Source organism: Dipodomys spectabilis, unplaced genomic scaffold (genome assembly GCF_019054845.1).
Source record: "Dipodomys spectabilis isolate Male_0828 unplaced genomic scaffold, ASM1905484v1 ptg000207l, whole genome shotgun sequence".
NCBI classification, from domain to species: domain Eukaryota; kingdom Metazoa; phylum Chordata; class Mammalia; order Rodentia; family Heteromyidae; genus Dipodomys; species Dipodomys spectabilis.
Window position 1 is genome coordinate 4,824,220 of NW_024870884.1, and position 19,060 is coordinate 4,843,279.

Sequence of the window (19,060 nt, forward strand, 5' to 3'; positions counted from 1 at the left end):
CTCAGCCTCCTGAGTAGCAAGGATTATAAGCATGAGGCACTGGCACCTGGTGCTGATTTCACATTAAAAAAATAGTACTGAGTTTCTAATCCCACATGAGTTTTTCTCTGCATTAAGGAGAGGATGATATATCCAACTAACTTAGTGAAAGTACACTGCTTAATTTCCTATAGGTTTGTACTATGTTCATTTGATTAACTTTCAAGACTGCTTCTATACCTCAATAGGAAATACTTTTAGTAAATATTACTCATAAGCTTTAAAATTAATGAAGAGATTTAGTAAGTAACCACTTACTAAATGTACCATGATGGGGATTGAATGATAAAGACAAAAATAGAAGTGTCCACATAAATAGAAGTCAGGAAGTTAATTTTTTGCAATGGCATTCACAATCACCCACACCCAGAGGACAAGTTTAGAACAAAAATACAGCAAGTGTATAAGACTGTACTGTCTCACAAGCCAGAATCAGTCACTCTGACTCTCAGTAGTCTACCAGTGTGCCTAAGCAGATGCAGAAGAGCATGTGATCGGTACATGCCATAGTTATCAAAGACAAAGGGCATAGAAACTATGGAGGAGCTGGGCCAAATTGTGGAGAACAGAAGAGGAGAGAGGTTGAAATGCACAAGGTAGTCTTCATGGGAAAGGAAGGCCAGGACTTCAGTAGCCTGAGGTCACTCTTGAAGAGCCAAAGGAGAAGAGAGCTGGTCATGAATGGACCCTGGAAGGGAGTTTTAAGGATCAAGCAGATTGGGGATGGGCTCAGGGATCTGATCTATTCCTGAGGAACAGCCATTGCGATTTTAGGGAACAGATTTCTGCAGCCACAAAAGCTTGGGTTCAACTTATTGCCTGTGTTACCATGCAGACATTAATCTCTTTGTATCTCAGCTTCTCCATATGCAAGATGGAGAGAGTAGCCTGAAGTAGGATGAAAATTAGATAAGATGGCATCTATGGCTTAGAAAGTTACATGGAGGGGGTGAGGGAAGGGCACTCCTAAGTGTTACCAGCAATATCCTTTCCTCTGCTCATTTTGGCAGTGTTTGATAAAATGCCCTTGGAAGGCTAGATGGCTCCCGCACTGGCCCTGCTCACCTGAGAAGGTCCCTTTGCTGAGACATTCTTTTATCCGGTTGGCTTTCCTGACATGAAAGGCTTTCGTAATCTCCTGGTTCATAAAGGCTTCCTTGTTCATGATGTTTTCCACCATCATCCTCAAGTCAAACATCTCTAGTACCTCTGCGATCTGGGCTAAACCCACCAAATCCTTTTCCTTTTCATCCAGTTGCCCTGTATATAAAAACTGGAGCAAGGTCCGGAAAGGGCCTGACTGTACAGACGAGTCCATCCGGACTATTGTCATGGTGCCCACACGTTTGGAGATGGGATTGACTTGCATTTCCTTGTGTATGCTGATGAACCCTTTACTCCAGTCTGACAAATTCTGCATCTCAGCAACTGTGCCTTCTGCTTCCAGTCCCAAACTGTCTGGCAAGTCCTTGCTGGAGAAGGTCCCTTCATCAGGCTGCGGTGTCCTTGGGGGGCCCTCCTGCCCTTCCTCATCTGGGTCAAGACTCAGCATCTGTTCCTGGAAATCCTTACTTTGCCTCTCTTGCTCACAAACTCCCTCACCCCAATTCGGGGATTCTTCACGTTCCATTAAAAAAAGATCGTAAAACTTGGAAGAAGAGGTAGCAAGGTAAATTCGATGCGCAAAGATGTGCTCCTGATCCTGAAGAATGAACAGGACATCAGCACACAGAGGATTGTCCAGTAAACAGGCGGCTTCATTCATCCCTGTGGAAGGACAGTCTGGAATTCTGATGACCGGTGGAGGGGCCTTTGGAGGTAGGAAAGGTGCCTGAAGTAAGGGCTTCTGGACTTTCTTTAAGTGGGATTTCCAGAACTGAAGGTGCCGGCGTGAAATTAGCGCTGCACGGATTGCATTGTCAAACACATCCTTGATTCCAAATTGGTCAAATACACTTGTCTCGTAGTATGGGATACCAAGTTCCTTGGCAACCTCTCGGCCTTTTTCTGGGGGCAAAATATCCCCTCTCTTTATGGGCCTGAAACAGAATATTTAAAAAATTATAATTGGCCTTATTTTACAAGAGAAAAAAAACTAGCCAGTACCTATCCAAGCACCTAGTTAAATTATGCATTTAAAGTCTTATTTAGACTTTAATAAGGCTCTTGAAGACGCTATTGTATTAATATAAGCAATTAAAGAAACCTATTGTGAATTACAGGTCTTCCAAATATAAATTTATAACCACAGGGGAAAAATGCTTTCAGTATTAACCACAGGAAGTTAAGTATAATCCTTTTATTGGCTCTTTGTTCTTCAGTAGTTTATCTAATGTCTTTGAGCTTTGGTTTTCCCATTTGTAAAACAGGTACAATAATAGTGAGTAGCTATACTTTAAAGAACTACTGAAAGATGTAAGTGAGAAAAAATACCTTGCCTAGTTACTTGGTCCACTGTGCTCTAATAATGATATCATCATTAATACTACCTTCACCATCATCTCCATCATTATCATCATCATCATCATCATCATCATCATCATCTTAGATTTAAACTACACCTTTTAACTTTAAAATCTCACATCTACTTATTTTATTTGAGCCTCTATACCTTATTATTTTCATTCTATACTTTGCAGAAGCAGGCAGGAAGTTAGAAGGGTTTGCTTAGAATCACATTTACAAATTATTGTAGATCTTTACTAAGCAATTTAGTGTAGATTTTCCTATACTTGATAAATGATCTATATCCAATAGCTTATTAGGTTTTTCTCTAGGGGGTTCATGAATTGGCTTTCAAATTTTTCACCTTATTTTCTTCTTCTACTTTCTTCATTAGGTTTTCATCATCTTTTGGGTAGAGTCGTGAAATTTTGCTCAAGAATACTCATTACTGCAAGAAATGTCCTTAAATAGCACAAGAATATACTGGCAATTCTGAATTAATTTCTTTTGATTTCACAAAGCCTGTTGTGGCCTTTCGTCTGATACACAATGACCGCATACCATCTCATCAAAGCCAGTAAAGCCAATACAATCAGTGTAGGGCTGGGGTTATAAAATAATCAGGTAAAGGGACAGACAGTATCCAGAGCACGGAAAAGATGTGATTTGTTATTACAACTCCTCAAAAAGCACATGCTTGATTCTGAGACATTGTCTTAGGTACTGATATTCTTAAATAAAATGTACTACCTGAAAGAGTAAGGCTTGAATAACCTGCTTCATAAAATTGTCTTAGAATTGCTATGTAGCGGAGCCTGTCTTGTTCACTCTCTTTACAGGTCTGTAATCTTCCTCCAGTCATCTACATACCCATGTGGCTTTTAATATGGATTTAAGAATAGAAAGATGGTGAAGACCGAACAAAAAATGCTTTCAGGAACTTTATTCAAAACATACTGAGAATGCTAGTGTGTTCTTTTCCACTAAGAGCATAGAAAATGGTGCCCCCAGAAAATTTTGTGACAAGTAGGCCAACATCAAAGCAAGGTATTAATATAAAAATTTTTGAAAAGTTATGTTCTCCAGAAAAAAAATATATATACACTTCGAAAAGACAAATCTGTTTTGCACAAAGGGAATTTGAGGCGCAGCAGGTTTCACAAACATTTATTTCTCCCACAAAATTAATATCCGCATTGTATAATAGCAAAACAAATCAATCTTCAAGTATTTTTTAAAACAGTATATAACACTTTATAATGACTGAAGACATTTGTTGGCTTTTTTTTGTGGAACTGTTAGGTCCAAAATGATTTTTGGATTAGACACTGTCCTCTTGCCATTGAATTTCTTTCACAGGTTAGGCTCATGAATATGAGGAAGTGCCTTGATTTTTCTTAAAGCCACACATGCCTGACTCACTGTGAGCATTAATTCACTTTATTATATTCGTGATGTCAAAATGACATTATTACAGACCGCTAACATTTTATGTACTATTTTATACATTAGAGAACATTTCTGTCACATAATTTCAAACCTAGAGGGTTCACTTAAGCACTGGCCAACCATATTACAAAGACGGATTCTGACGTGAGAAATGAAGGTGGGAATGCGAGGGGGTCAGGGTAATCGCTTCAGGTTTAACCACTTAACTGAAAGCATATGGCTGGTTGATGGGGGGGGGGGGGTCCCAGAACCAATGAAACACAGAGTGTGGGGATCCAGAGACCCTTGCTCTCTCTGATTCTTAATTTGAGCAACAAAGTATGAGCCCTTGGCTTACCTGGCTAATGGGCGTCTGGCTCGATTAACAGCCTCCAGATCAGCATAGCGGAGATCCAGCTGGCAGCCAACTAAGACAACAGGTGTGCGAGGGCAAAAGTGCTTGATTTCTTGATACCACATGGTTTTCACATGATTTAGGGAGTTGGGATTAGCGATGGAAAAACAGAGTACCACAACATCAGATCTAAAAGGAAACCACAAAAGAAGCTCGTGATGCCTTTTCTCACTTTTTTCTTTTACTATCATGGTATCTTTCCCCCCTCCCTCCATTCGCCTAATGCCAGCTCATGTCCCAGGAACCAAAAAAAAAAAAACCCAAACAAAAGGACCAGATATTCATTATTATTCATGCAAACAGCCGGATAAGCCCCCACATTCCAGCACCAACACAGCCTAATGGTCCATTTCCATATCACACAGCAAAATGCATATGCACTGAAGTTTTTTTTTTTTTTTTTTCCAGTGAAGTTACTTCTAGAAGAGATAGTTATACCAACTTAACTCAGTCCTGGAATCATGACATGCTGAACTATTTCTGCTCCCAAGAAATAGTTTCAAGAGGAAAGAAAAACAATTTAAAAAAAAACAAAAAAACGACCTTTTACTCATTTAAACACAAAAGGTGATGATGATTCAACCCGATGAGATAAAGCAAACACTTTCCACATTGCTGAAAATGTAATGAGTATTTGCTGCAAACAGTCAGCAAATACACAGAAGGATTTCTGCCCTTCTTCCCACGTACTCACACGTACAGAGCATAAGCACTCATCTGTTTCCAAAAAGAAAGGTCCTGAGTTTGCAGGAATTTTGACTTTTTACTAGGTATAAGGCAAGGAGGTAGTATTTACCAGAAGATCAGGTAAAAGAGTGATGGAAGGCTACGATGAGAAAATATTGGAAGCAGGTTTCTCAAATGTTATGTGTGATACATAGCAGGTAAAATGAGTGGAGAGAAACTGGGTCATAATCAGTTTTGACGTTAGGATCTTCTGATATTTACATAATAACAACATTCAAGAACCCAGAGAACTTTTCCATGAAACAGTTGTTTAGATACGGTGTTTGATGGACAGCTGTTAAGTAGGAATTATAAGCCATGTTTCTAGGTTAAGCTATACTGCATGATGACTTTCAAAGCAATGAGACAGATACACATTAAGATAGTTATATGCAAGAATTCAAAACGATCCTAGGGCTAAGTTCAGAAATAAACTCCTTTAATTTTTATTAGATGTTAATTTATTGCCTTTATAGTTAACGTAATGAGAAGGATCAGTGGAGGAATCAAAATACCTTCTTTTTAAATCATTTATGAGCTTTCCCTCCTACATATCAATGAAGACAAACAAATATATGCAGGCAACCATAAAATTTCTAAAAATAATCATTTGCAATGCAGAAAACTGCAGGGTGCTTACATTAAAAGTAACTCACAAGTCGAATCTTTAAATTTATACTCAAGAAAAATAACATCAGACCTCAGCAAATAAAGGGAAAGTCCTGAGTTTAAAATATTTCCAAATCATAAAGAAAACTGAGACTCTAAAGTCGATGAATATATTAGTTTGCATAGTTAAAATCTTCTGGATAAAAAGGTATTATCAAAGCTTCTTGGGTGTTGGGATAATATGTGTAAAAATATGCATAAATCTATAAATGAAAGGGGAATATGTCTTGTCTTCGGGATTCTGATGTAGCTAGTGGAAAATTCTATGTTCAGTCATCCTTCTAATCAGCATAAATAACAGTATCCAGTAAAGGCAAGAAGCTTTGAATTTTACATTTTTTTACAGGATGAGTTTCCTATTATTCAAAATTCAATTTATATTTGGTATCAGATGAAATTCTACTGAAGTCTTTGTCCTAATCATAAACAAAAGTCATCCTAAACTCTGACATAGTGAAAATAGTATGACAATAGGTGAGGTCCAATGTCACAGACAAAGAATAGAGGAAATGCATCTAGTACCTAAATATGCTATAACATGTATATTTAAAAATTTTTTGTCATCAGTGCCTTCTTTCTATTTCCATATTAAGGCACAGGATTATAAAGAAAGTCTTTTTTTAGAGCTTAATTTATACGACAGACATGCAGCTAAATGTCAATCATGCTATCGAATTTTATGATGTGACCATGTAAGGTTTTGAAATCAGAGCTGGTTTGGTTGCCAAGGTTACTGTGATAACATTCATGTCACTGAACCCAGGAGCTACTATCCAGATGACCTGTAAACAAGTACAGACAAGACCCTGGGGGTTGAAAAAGAAGAAGTCTTATGAGGATAGCAGTACAATGGCATCACACAATAGAAGTATGCAGGTCTGACCTCTAACTATGCATCAATACCTTCATGAATGAAATGCCAGAAAAAAGCTGGAAAAATAATTCAACGTTCTGTAAACACCTTGCCTCAAAACAATCATAAAGAAAACTGGAAGAAATACTATTTCTGAAGTGTAAAGAACTTACTAGTCAAAATTCTCTGTGTATTGTGCAATGATGTATATTTTGATTTTTTTTATTGTAGTTTCATCTGGTTCTTAGGAGGATATATTTCCCTTGTTTTACACAAAGGCAGTTAAAAAAATAAGATCGCATTTTAACTACCAACTAGTCTTTCATTTAATTCAGGTGTATCTAAATAAAAATGCAAGCCAAGGAAACTAGATTTGCAGATTACACACATAGTCTGCCATAGGAATATAATATCTGAAACGCAATTTCAACCTACAGGCTAAGAATCAATGGACAGAGATGGAGCTGTAGAAAGGTGTTGCTTTGATACAGTCCTTTTGTACATTCTTCCCTCACTACTTATCAGTATCCTTTCTGATATAAACACCTACACAATTAAGTACCTGTTTGAGAATGTCATTTATCCCCTCAAGATTTGAGCCATTTTTTTCCATCTAGTCACAGAAGGCACAAAACCTGCAGCTAAGAATATCTCCAGCTTTAGGCAGAATTCCAAGGAACTAGAGATATTAAATAACTTTTAATCAAAACATTCATTCCTGTGTGGAGACTGTTCAATGTCTGACATAAGCTCATGTTTTAAAATGCCATTCCTGGGACAGATAAAAAGGAAAGAGCAAGTTCTTACAATTCCCATTTCCATGGTTCTGTTACTTTCTTGTGTATGTATTTTAAAGAGTGAGTTTAACAATAATTGGGGAGGGTATGATGAGGACATTTTCACATATTAGGCAGAAGGAACAGTTTAGAAATGACCTCAGGGGTCCTATTTCAGCTGTAAAAAGATTGATAGGATTGAAATGGAATCCTACAGTTATTGGAGCAGAAAGCACAAGGATGTAAGAACAGAACGTAGCGCAGCGGCAGAGCACTGGGTGGAGACGACTCTGGACTGCAGGACTTGAATATTGAGAAGGGGGAGGAAGATGTTTAGAATGTTTATTTTACTGATTTTTACTTGGAAAAATTCACAACTGAGCTGCATGGCTTCATTAGAGAAGCACAAAGAACTAAGAGAGAGCATGGACCAATCGTGTGGACTAAATAAACATGAATTTTTTTTAAAAAAGGAAAAACAGAGGAGTTCTTGTTCCAAAGGGGGAACTATCAATATAATAGTTTCATTTCAGAACTAACATCAAATAATGCCCGTGAAATAATATTTTGATTACTTAACGAAATGATCCAAAGTAAATCAATGTGCTGGAACAATTGGGAATCTCCAGTTTCACAGGGCAACAGGAGGGAGATCAAAAAGAAACTATGTCATCCAAATATGCTGGTGCTGATAAAGCCAAGCTTGGTTGTGTCCATTTTTCTTTAGATATTAAACGAACCAAGAAAGCATTTTTAAAGTTATTTTTCAAGAGGGAACACTGGCCAAAGATAGCATGTGAATGATTGGCAAAGATACTTGGGTAACATAAGAGGGTGCATGCAAAATTGGGACTAATCTTCACTGGAGGATTAAGGAAAAAAAATACATTAGCTTGGCCTAAGCCAGACTTTGAATTGCAGATACCACATATTCTCAAAGCCTGCCTTTACAGTGTCTACAGCAAAGTACAATAAAAGTTGGTGGCAAAAGCAATCAGAAGCTAAACTGATTCTCTAGTGTGAAGCACTAGATTCATCTTTTCAAAAAAATTGATTGAGAAAAGGAAATTGTCATCACACTTTTATGGTTAGGAATGCATTTTCTAAGTTCTAGTAATGGAAATATTCTCTTCCCTTATCCAGGTCTATCTGTATTGTCTCGATTATCCAGCTGTGGGCCTTGGGTTTTCTTAACTGATTAATTGAAAGGATGCTTCTGAAATTATCCTTTATCTACGAGCATCGGATCAAGCCTGTGTGGTATGCAGTGCAAAGGGGAGCAGACTCCATCCAGCCCCCCAGAGAGTAAGAGTGGGCCAAATACCCTTCTTCAATATGCTCAGTTCTGACTGGCCTATGGCGAGACTAATATTTGGTGGTCAAGAATAAGCTAAAAGTTATACTTATTTGAGTTCTGCCTGGGATCCCCTCTTTTTTAACACATAAGTGTACTTTTAAGACTTTTTTTTTCCTCAGCAAGGCAACGCTTTACTTCTGCAGAAGAGTTTTTAAGACTTTTGTATGGTGGTAGGACTTCATTATTATGTACCTATTGCCTACTCTTAGGTTTTTAGGAAAGACTCTCACATCTGTTATATTGACAGAGATCACAGTAACATTTTCATGGGATTTTTTTCTTTGTTGATGGACAGACATTAAGTGTCCTCCTTTGGGGCTTCAAGTTCCTTCTCCTGGCTGATAACTGAGGTAGGTTCTTTACAGAAACATTTTCAAAGCCATTCATGTGGACAACACACTGTTTCATGCAGATAGTCTCTGACAGTGCTATGCAAACAGACACATCAAAACAGCACGGAACAGCTGGGGGTATGGCACAGAAAAGAAATGTATGACGTGTGGCTTGGGAAGGTTTTAGTAGGGGAGCAGCCCAGTGTGTATGAGATGCGGAGGGAGTTGTCAGTGATGGTGCACATGACTTCCTGGAGATGGATGGGTGTGTAAGCTCACACTCATGGAGGATGGAGAGGCCTGTCAGGGAGCACCTAGCAGGAGCTCAGGTTGAGCAGGGCAGAACCATGCAGTGCCCTAGGTTGTGAGCAGAGAAATCAAGTCAATACTTTACCAATAGCAGTGAGGCTTCTTAAGTACAGGTGTTATATGGGGAAAACTGTCAAAACACCCTGAAATATATCCAGATTTGGGAGTCATTAGCATGCACAACTATTTCTTCCAAGCTTGTAATTGCATTTTTAGTAGGAAGCAACATTTCATTTGATCCTGGGGCTTGAACCCGGGACCTAGGCACTGTCCCCAGGCTGCTTTTTTGCTCAAGGATAGTGCTCTACCACTTGAGCTACAGCTCCACTTACAACTTTTTTTTTATGGTAGTCTATTGGAGATAAGAGTCTCATAGGCTTTCTTGCCAGGGCTGGCTTCAAGCTGCAATCCCAGATCTCAACCTCCTAAGTAGTTAGGATTATAGAGTGAACTACTGGTGCCCAGCAATAGGAAGTAACGTTTTAAACCAATCTCCCCTCACCCTCCAAAATGGAGCCAAAGCAATGCATGCTCTTAAGTACAGGTAAGCTTCACCAACATCCCACAATGCCACCAAACTTGAAGGCAGACAATACTTGAACCTTAAAAGTGATTGCTTCTACTACCACATTTTGGCCCTACCAAAGAATATTGTGACATCAGGCTATTATCATGTAATAATACCATTAAAATCTTCCCATACCTTACACGGTCACCAGGACAAGCAGAAAATGAAGTTGGGTGAAACCCATTCAATTTCTTAAAATACTTTGAACTATCTCATTTAACTTCTGACCAAGGAACACAGGATGAATTAAAATTAAATGTTAACTAGTAGAGAGGTGAAATTGAGTGGTACTAAATTCTCTCCCAAATCTACCTTGTTCTCATTCCTCTAACTTTTCCTTCCTATGGAGCTGGTGTTCTCCAGAAAGCAGGACTAATTGCAGATAGAGAAAACCTCAATATTAGATAGAATGCCAGGTGGGAAGTCTCCAAAACCAGTCCTTCTCAATCTTATAAGAGCAAACTGTCAACCAACTAGACAATTTGATCACAATGAGAACAACTTTGCCCAGGCTCCTTAACAATGTCCTTGACTCTGTAAAGGTACCAGACTTGTCCCATTTCGTATTCAGTTTCAATCAACAGTCATCTAATCACTTCTTCCAGAAAGGAGTAAGTGATAAACCTCCACATATCAGACAAGGGGGACAGAGCTTTAATAGAAAACACAAACCATGGGTCCTCATCATGCCTACATTCTAATAGAAGACAGAAACAGCAGACAAGACACATAAAACAGGTAATACACTAGGTGTTGATAAGTGCCAAACAGGAAATAGAGCACAGGAAGTGGACAGACAAACTGGGAGGCAGAAGCTGCTGTTGAAAATAAGATCACTGGAGGGCTTCATTGAGAAGGTGTCATTTCTATAAGGCTCAGAAGGGAGATGACATACAGACATATGGAGGAAAAAAGAATATAACAACAACAACAGTGGAGAGAAAGAAGCAGCTAGTACTAAGGCTCTGGGGCCAAAGCCTGTTCAGGATATTTCCCTGATGGAGGACGGAGGTCAGGTTGCTGGAGTAGAGTGGTGAGAAAGAAAAAGGAAAATCGGAATTTATGTATAGGCATGCTGGACCTAGGAGGATAGGACTCATGGATATATGGCTTTTGCTTTGAGTGAGCTGGCAATGTGTTGGAAGTTTTGATATATTTCATGTTTTAAAAAGACTAATCCATTGGTCTCATGAGAACAGATTAAGCCGGTGAGTGGCCATGGGTCAAGGAGGAAGAAGCAGAATGAAGCAGGGGATCAGTAAGAGGTAAGGATCCCAAGAGAGGTGGTGATGCCTGTGTTTGGCCAGATTGGGTTACAAAGCTGCTGGCAAGTGCCTGTGTGTTATATGTATGTTGAAGCCACCAGAGCTTGCTGAAAGGTCATAAAGGATCTGACCAAGTAAAGTCAAGAATGATCTAAGACTTTTGACCTGAGAACTACTCTCCTCCAAGTTCCTGGAACCGATACCTTTTTGCTCAGCATTTTAAACAATGAGTCATGCTGAATTATGTTGTCGTCTTCCCCATTGTACTATGAATTCATTTTCAGGTACTTTTGTCCTGTATTTATTGGTTTTCTTGCCATGTCAAAATATAATTTGTAACAAAAGACAACTTCAATGAATACTTATCAAATAAAAGACCTTTTGAATATTAGAGGGTCAAGCTGCAGACACAAATATGCCTGCAGATGCAAGGTGTAATAGAAAGGAATTTAGACTTAAAATAAGTTGGGCAGGGATTCAGTGTGGGTTTTCACAAAGAATAAATATAGAAAGTGAGCCATTTTATTTTTTATTGCTGAGAAACTGCCATGTAATTACTCTGGTATATGACAATGGTTAACCAGTTAATGTTAGTTTCTTCTTTAGTTATTTGAATTTATCTAAAAATCCATTAACTCCCTTTTAATTGGGTATTCATATAGCACCAGAATATCAATAGATTAACAACTTCTTCCAGGAATTATATTATCTCTGGAAGCTAAGGAAATATAAAGGGACAGGCAAATTACATTGAGGATTATTTCTAGAAACTCACACAAGAATTAAACCTTAAGGAAGCTCTGGATTTCGCAGACCATCTTTTTTTTTTTTTTAACATACACTACAATCAAACAAAAGTCACTAAGGAGAGCCGGGGTGATAAATTTAAGAGAACATTCACCATTTTCTTCTTCTTTCTGCAATTCATTCTTCCGACTACACTCTCTAGGTTGGGGCAGAAAGCATTTCTGGGGGAAAAGTAAAGTGTGAGAATTCTGGAAATATAATAATAAGATAGTATTAAAATTACTGGTATGACTGCTGTGAAGATTTACTAAAAAATATCTATGGGGCTTATCTATGAACCACAAAGTACCAATTCTTGTCTAATATAATAAGTTCACATCCACCAAGAATATATCTTGTGTGTTATAATTAATGTAAATGGCAGAATGCCTTCATCAAGAGACCTTTTCCTCTCGACTGCCAGAGCCAGTGATCTAGTGAAAGAGAGGTAATAATTAATTATCCACTGAAGCTTTCAGAATTACTCAGTTTCTTTTTATCACCGAACTTAGAAGTGAAAACTATGTGTTGTAGTCTATATTTCTTCACCAGAAAGTTCCAGTATAGAAATACCACAAGCTGATGGTTTCTAATTTTAATTTATAAAGCCAATGGAGCTAAAATGTAACCCAACCTTTCAAACTTGCAGTTAAGAAGAAATAGAAAAACGAACACAGGACGTTAATGTCACGAACCATGTGCACATTCTTCATTCTCTTCACCAGGCTAGTGGGCTCTGTTCACACTCTTGCAGCCTCTGTCTGAGCTCCATCAATGCTTTTCCCACTAAAACCCTCCAAAATAATTTTTCTCATTTTCTAAACTATCTCCCTGGTAGCAGCCAAAACCTTACAGATCTTACAACATGAGTGAGTCACAGGTGTCTGTCAGGCCCTGATGCTACACCTCACTTGGCATTGCTATTCTCCAAAAACAGTTCCTTCTTGGGCACAGACGCTTGCTCAGGCAAGGGGTTCTTGGGTCTTAAGATGTTATCAATCTTACATCATTACAATTACATCTTACATCACATTTTTGCATTTTACATCTTACATGACAATTACACCTTACATGAAGGTGTTGTAATTTTCTAGTGAGAACCTGAGCTGTTCCATTGCCACAGAGGAGGGAAGGGGTGAGACAGCAGGCTGAGGGTGGCATGGATCACGGTTTGGGTAGAGTTTTGTTAGATGATCCATCCTTGCTGAAATCCTATGCTCAGAATCCACAGATTTCTACCACAGATGCAGTTTTTGGAATTATTGGTCAGTATCGGGAATTGAACTCAAGGCCTCACACTCACTAGGCAGATAACCATGTCTCCAGCTCTTATTTTTGAAATAATTTTTGAAATTATTTGTACATATTCAGTCATGGGGCTTAAACTCAGGGCCTGTGTGCTGTCCCTGAGCCTCTTTGTGCTCAAGAGGCTAGTGCTCTACCACTTGAGCCACAGCTCCGCTTGTGGTTTATGAGTCATTAATTGGAAGTAAGAGTCTCATGGGGACTTTTCGGCCCAGGCTGGCTTTGAACTGCTATCCTTAGATCTCAGCCTCCTGAGTAACCACCAGTGCCTGGCTAGTCTAATATATTTTTGTTTGTTTTGGAGTATGTATATAATGGTAATAATTCACTCCACATTCTACTATTTGATGCTCCTCTCTTTGGGCAATTTAATTTACACACACACACACACACACACATTTAAAAATTACTTTTATAAATGTCTTGGAAACGATACCGAGAGGGGGGAAATGCTATAATTGGAGAAAACATTATTACTAATACTAGTCATTCTCTCTTTAATAATATTCATTCAAACTATTACCTCTACAAATATTACAAATCCAAAAACTTGGGGTAGAAACATAGCTTTGAAGTTATGACTCAGTATAACTGTCTTCCTTTCATGCTCTTACAGCTCATCTTTCTATTTGCTAATGCATTAAGAAGTGTCCAGGCACCAGCATTTCCTATTATCGGCTCACTCAGGTTGGTACGTCCTTTGTGACTCTTACTATAAAAGTACACCTATAATTCAGTCTAATAAGATGACTTGGAATATTTTGTATGAATATTTCCTTGTTAGTACCTTAGAGGATCTTGTTCTATATAAATAGGTGATTTATCAATGGATTAATTCACTTTTCTAACTACCAAGTTTATTTTGTTATTTTTTATTTTTAATTCTGTCATGGGGCCTGAACTCGGGTCTGGGTGCTGTCCCTCAGCTCTTCAGATCAAGGCTAGTGCTCTACCACTTGAGCCACAGCACCACTTCTGGCTTTTTCTGCTTATGTGGTGCTGAGGAATAGAACCCAGGGCCTCATGCATGCATGGCAAGCACTCTAGCACTGAGCCACCTTCCCAGCCCCTGACTACCAAGTTTTAAGGCCAGACCTACGCAGGATCTGCCAGAGTGCTGTATGGGAACATAAAGAATAGATACCTCACCTGCGTTCTAAAGGTGACAAGAAAGACTAACAGAGTTCAGAGAGTTTCTGGGAGTATGTAACACTTATTCTCCTTCTTTGATGTTTGTAGTAATTAACTGGCTTAAGAATATAAAAGGTGGGGCATAACTTCTAGGTGAACAGAGTATATGTTTGTGGGTCTTCTTCACAGAACTCAGTCTTACGAACATTTCGCTGCATCTAGAGCAAGACCTGAGTCCGGAAAGGGAAGCTAGGGCCCAGTCCAGGGAGCAGAGTCTGATATACACAGTGTTACACACACTGGATTGCACCACACTCCTCACAATTCCCATTCAAGATAGCTGGGTACAAAGCGGATGTCACTTGAAAGCTTTATAGAGGTTTCTACTACATTCTAGAGAGTTTTAGAGTGCACAGCTATGAAAGACAAAATGGATACTATTTGGTGGAGAAACAGAAAGCTTTCACAGAACTTAGTGTTCTCTATTTGGCTGCCACAGAGTACTTGATGAAAGGAATCTTCTTAGAAAAAGATACAAACACAGTCATGGACAAAGGACAGGTCATATGATCTGACAATGACCCACTGAATTGAAGTCTCTTTCTCTGAGGGAAGAGTTTTTTTGTAATAATATGATAGTGTCTCCTCACTAGCTGGGAGATTTTATATATACCTACCCCAGTTCTCATCTTCAGCTAGTAAGGCTTTGCTTCCACTTATTTCCCCTGAGTTCCAGGATGATTTATGTTTTTAGTGAGAATTAACTTAAAGTTAAATAAATAATTGAAACACATAAAGTCTTCCATATAAACATTTCCTCATAATTTATAGATTACATTTTGTATGAAAATACTTCTCATCTTAAAATTTTTATTGGGATGCAGTTGAAATATATTAAACTTTGCATATTTAATGTCTTTAATTGGTTTAGTTTTGACATCTGTATTCCCACTGAAACTATCACTGCACTCAAGATAACAAATGCTTCCATTGTCCTCCAAAGTTTCCACATGTCCCTTTATACTTCATCCTTCTCTCCATCATCTGCTCTTATTATCTGAGGTTGTTATATTGCTATAGATTATGCTACATTTTTTAGAACTGTATATAAATAAGATGGCACAGTGTATGCTCTTTTTTTCTTAGTGGCCTTCATTCAGAAGATCTCAATGTAATCGTAATCTTCAAGGATGCCACCAGTGTAGTTTCAGTTTGGTTATACGCATCATAACGGTGTTGACCAGAGTGTGACTGAGCACTGTTGGCTTCATAATCATCTAGGTACTGGCTAAAATTGGCTGATTCATGTCTCTGGAAGTGTTATCACAAGCACTATGCATAAATGTACTCAGGTATGAGAACTAACTTAGTACAGCCTCCTAAAGAACCACTATTCCAGTTTCTTGGTCTAAGTAATGAGTCCTTTTATGTCTTTCTATTTTTTCAATAGCTTGAGCAACTTTTAGTTCTTTTTGTTTGGGGACTGAACATCTTTTTTTTTTTTTTTTTTTTTTTCATTCATGGGACTTCAACTCAGAGCCTGGACGCTGGCCCTCAGTTCTTCAGCTCAAGGCCAGTGCTTTAACGCTTGAGCCACAGTGCCACTTCTGGTTCTCTGGTGGTTTATTGGATATAAGAGTCTCACGGACTTTCCTGCCTGGGCTGGCTTTGACCGCAATCCTCAGATCTCAGCCCCCTGAGTAGCTAGGATTACAGGTGTGAGCCACCAGCTCCTGACTTGGCGACTGAATATCTTTAGGACACAACTTAATTAGTATTCACAGACCTGTGGGTACTAACACATTGAAAAGTGCAGTTTAGATTGCTTTCCCACAAAGTGCATGCACCACTGCTAATTTTCTTCCCTTTGCTATTTCCTATCCATTTACAAAGCCAACGGTCAGGCCTTGGGCTAGAGAGATAGTGGGAAAGTAGCAGTCTCAAGTGTAAAATGTAACAGGGACCAAAACACTCAGTAATCCAGACAAATAATGTATTTTAAAATATTAACATTAAGCCAAATATATTCATACCAAATAAAAATATCATCAACCTAAATAAAGTCAGGATCAGTAACAGTAACAAACTTAGCCTGGAGTAGAAGCAAACATGAAACAGCAATAATGATCTTGACTTTTAAAATTTGTTTTGATTTTTAAGTTCAAGGTGATAGACTCACTCATATTGCATAGTCTCTGTCCCTGGTCCACCTCCCATGTTAGAGTTTATGGTATTATCAGGCAATTTAACCATCTTGAATCATCATTAGAATGCTACTCTGGCTTTGTGTAGAATATGTAGTGTATAAAGCTGACTTGAGAAAATTCTAGGTGCTTTCATTGTTTCTTACTCCCTCGCACATTGGCATTAACCTCATCATAGGCAAAGACACAAACACGGATCACCCATGGCTTTGAATGTTTTAAAGATCTCAGTTGAGCATTCAAAAAATGGGTGTGTTCTGTATTTAATTACATGAGCCTTCCACATGAAACCAAATCCATCTTATCTAAACAGATACACAGAAACCACAGCTCTGATGAATGATATAATTTAGAACACATACTGTACTTTACATAAGAGCCAACAACATTTGAAAAAAAAATCAGTGTGAAAGAATAAACTGTAAAATAAATTGGTTTCAACCAGATAGAAAATATGCCTTTGAAAGTGTTGAGGATTAGGGCAAGCATGTTCTCATTTTTTAGCTAAATGTTTCAAAGAAAACATGCCTCCTCCCCGCCCCCCTCCGCATCCAAGATTCCAAGCCACTCAAAAGAATTTTCTGGGATTTATCATCTTTACTGAAAATGGAAAGACTAGTGTATATTTAGATACTTAAAAAATGCTGGTAAATATTAGGTTCTTTTGTTTCTTTTTGCTTTTCTTTTTCTTTTCTTTCTTTTTGGTTGGTCATGGGGCTTGAACTCTGGGCCTAGGGGCTGTCCCTCTGCTTTTCAGCTCAAGGCTAGTGCTCTACCACTTGAACCACAGTGCCACTTCTGGTTTTCTGAGTGGTTTACTGGAGATAAGAGTCTCACGGGCTTTACTGCCTGGGCTGGCTTTGAATTTTGATCCTCAGATCTCAGCCCCCTGAGTAGCTAGGTATTACAGGCGTGAGCCACCAGTGCCTGGCTTATATTAGGTTATTTTCTATGGATTAAAGAAATTAAGAAAAGCGCTGGAATATCTGAGTTGGAAAGAGAGAGAGAGAGAGAGAGAGACAGACAGACAGAGACACAGACAGAGAGAGACAGAGAGAGAATGTGTACTGGTCTTCACAGTCCACATAGGACAATATAAGGCTTAAAGTTGTACCAAAGGGAAATTTCAAGTGAGCTTGTCACCAGCCAAAATCCACATAACATCACAAGATGGGAGCAGGAGAGGAGTATAGGCTTTAAAGTTGGGCTTTCCCATTTGTCTGTCCTTGGTCTTCCCTGTGCCTCCACTGTGATCCAACCTTGTTGAGTCACCCTGAGAATGAAGAAGGGCAGGGCCACCCAACAGCAACCATGGGTAACCTTGACTAAAATGTAGCTGTTGTCCTCACCAGTAGTAACATCAGCTTTATCAGCTGTCTGGAGGTTATCTGACCCTAAGAGAGCGTGGTGAAAGGAGGTTCCAAGGAAAGAAAGCCACAAAGAGTTGTATTTATTTGTATGTGGCATGACTAGAAGAGAAAGCTTGAGGGGCCTGGCAGTCGTGTTGAAGATAGGACCCATCCTCTTTGTCTAGCTTTTCAGCCCCAGGTACCAAAGAGTAAACCTTTAAGTCTTAACAAATAAATGTTCCAGGGAAGACTGTTTGAGTGCTATGCCTTTAAGCAGAAAATGAGCAGCTGATCACAGCCGTGGTTACTGTATACAGTTTTGTTCCTGACATTTCAAAAGATCCCGAGAAGATCTTCAAAAGATCATCCAAAAGTGGATGGAGAGTAGGAGGTGGGAGGGAAGGCTATAAGAGAGTTGAGGCCTTCACTCCCAAGAAAGAGGGTCTGGCAGATCTCAGGCATGCTGAGTGCCAGAATGTTGATATTAACTCGACTCGACTCCCTTTTCAGCTCCCTCCAATGGAAGGACCCCATATGGGTATTTTTTTTTTTCTCAGCTGGCTAGGTAACTTCCATTTCCGAAGGAAAAGGGTCAACTAGATGAGGTTTGAGATCTCTAGGTTCTGAGGCTTTACACAAATATGGAAGAACAAACAGAAACCCAGCTCACTGACATGGGGTTGTTTTCAGTTGCATGCTGTTTGAAACCAGGTGGTGGTAACCTGGCACAGAGGAAGGAGTCAGGAATCTGGAGAGCTGGGTGTGAACTGGCTTCTGAGACTCACAACTGGGCCAGCCACTGTGATATACACACTCAGCTCTGTGCTCAGTTGTAGCGCTGTATCTCTGTTCCTGTTCCTGAAGAAATTAACTCATGGTGTAGCACACAGTAGGCCTTCGGTGCACTGGAGCCATCTTGATTGGATACAAAGAAGTAGGCTAACTAGCTCTCTGTAAGTTATGAAGAGAGCAATAACAATCTGGTTATATTTAAATCATGCTAGAAACATTTCAAAGTCAAGTTGGCAGGCAGCTTACCACTGATAACCCGTTTGACCCAGAGGTCTGAGCTTGCCAGTACCTAAGAATGTTTGAGGGGCAAC

The 19,060-nt window shown here is 39.0% G+C and overlaps 1 protein-coding gene across 4 annotated transcripts in view; it reads right to left on the reverse strand.

The window, feature by feature from the left end:
- Rhobtb1 (Rho related BTB domain containing 1) overlaps window positions 1-19,060 on the reverse strand; it is a 110,782-nt gene that overhangs the window by 17,395 nt on the left and 74,327 nt on the right. For all 4 annotated transcript variants that reach the window (XM_042696457.1, XM_042696456.1, XM_042696454.1 and 1 more), the window contains 2 exons: window positions 4,271-4,456; window positions 1,105-2,078 (listed from right to left, as the gene is read on the reverse strand). In XM_042696457.1, the coding sequence (XP_042552391.1) occupies window positions 1,105-2,078; window positions 4,271-4,456 (1,160 nt within the window). The remainder of the gene's footprint in view (window positions 1-1,104; window positions 2,079-4,270; window positions 4,457-19,060) is intronic.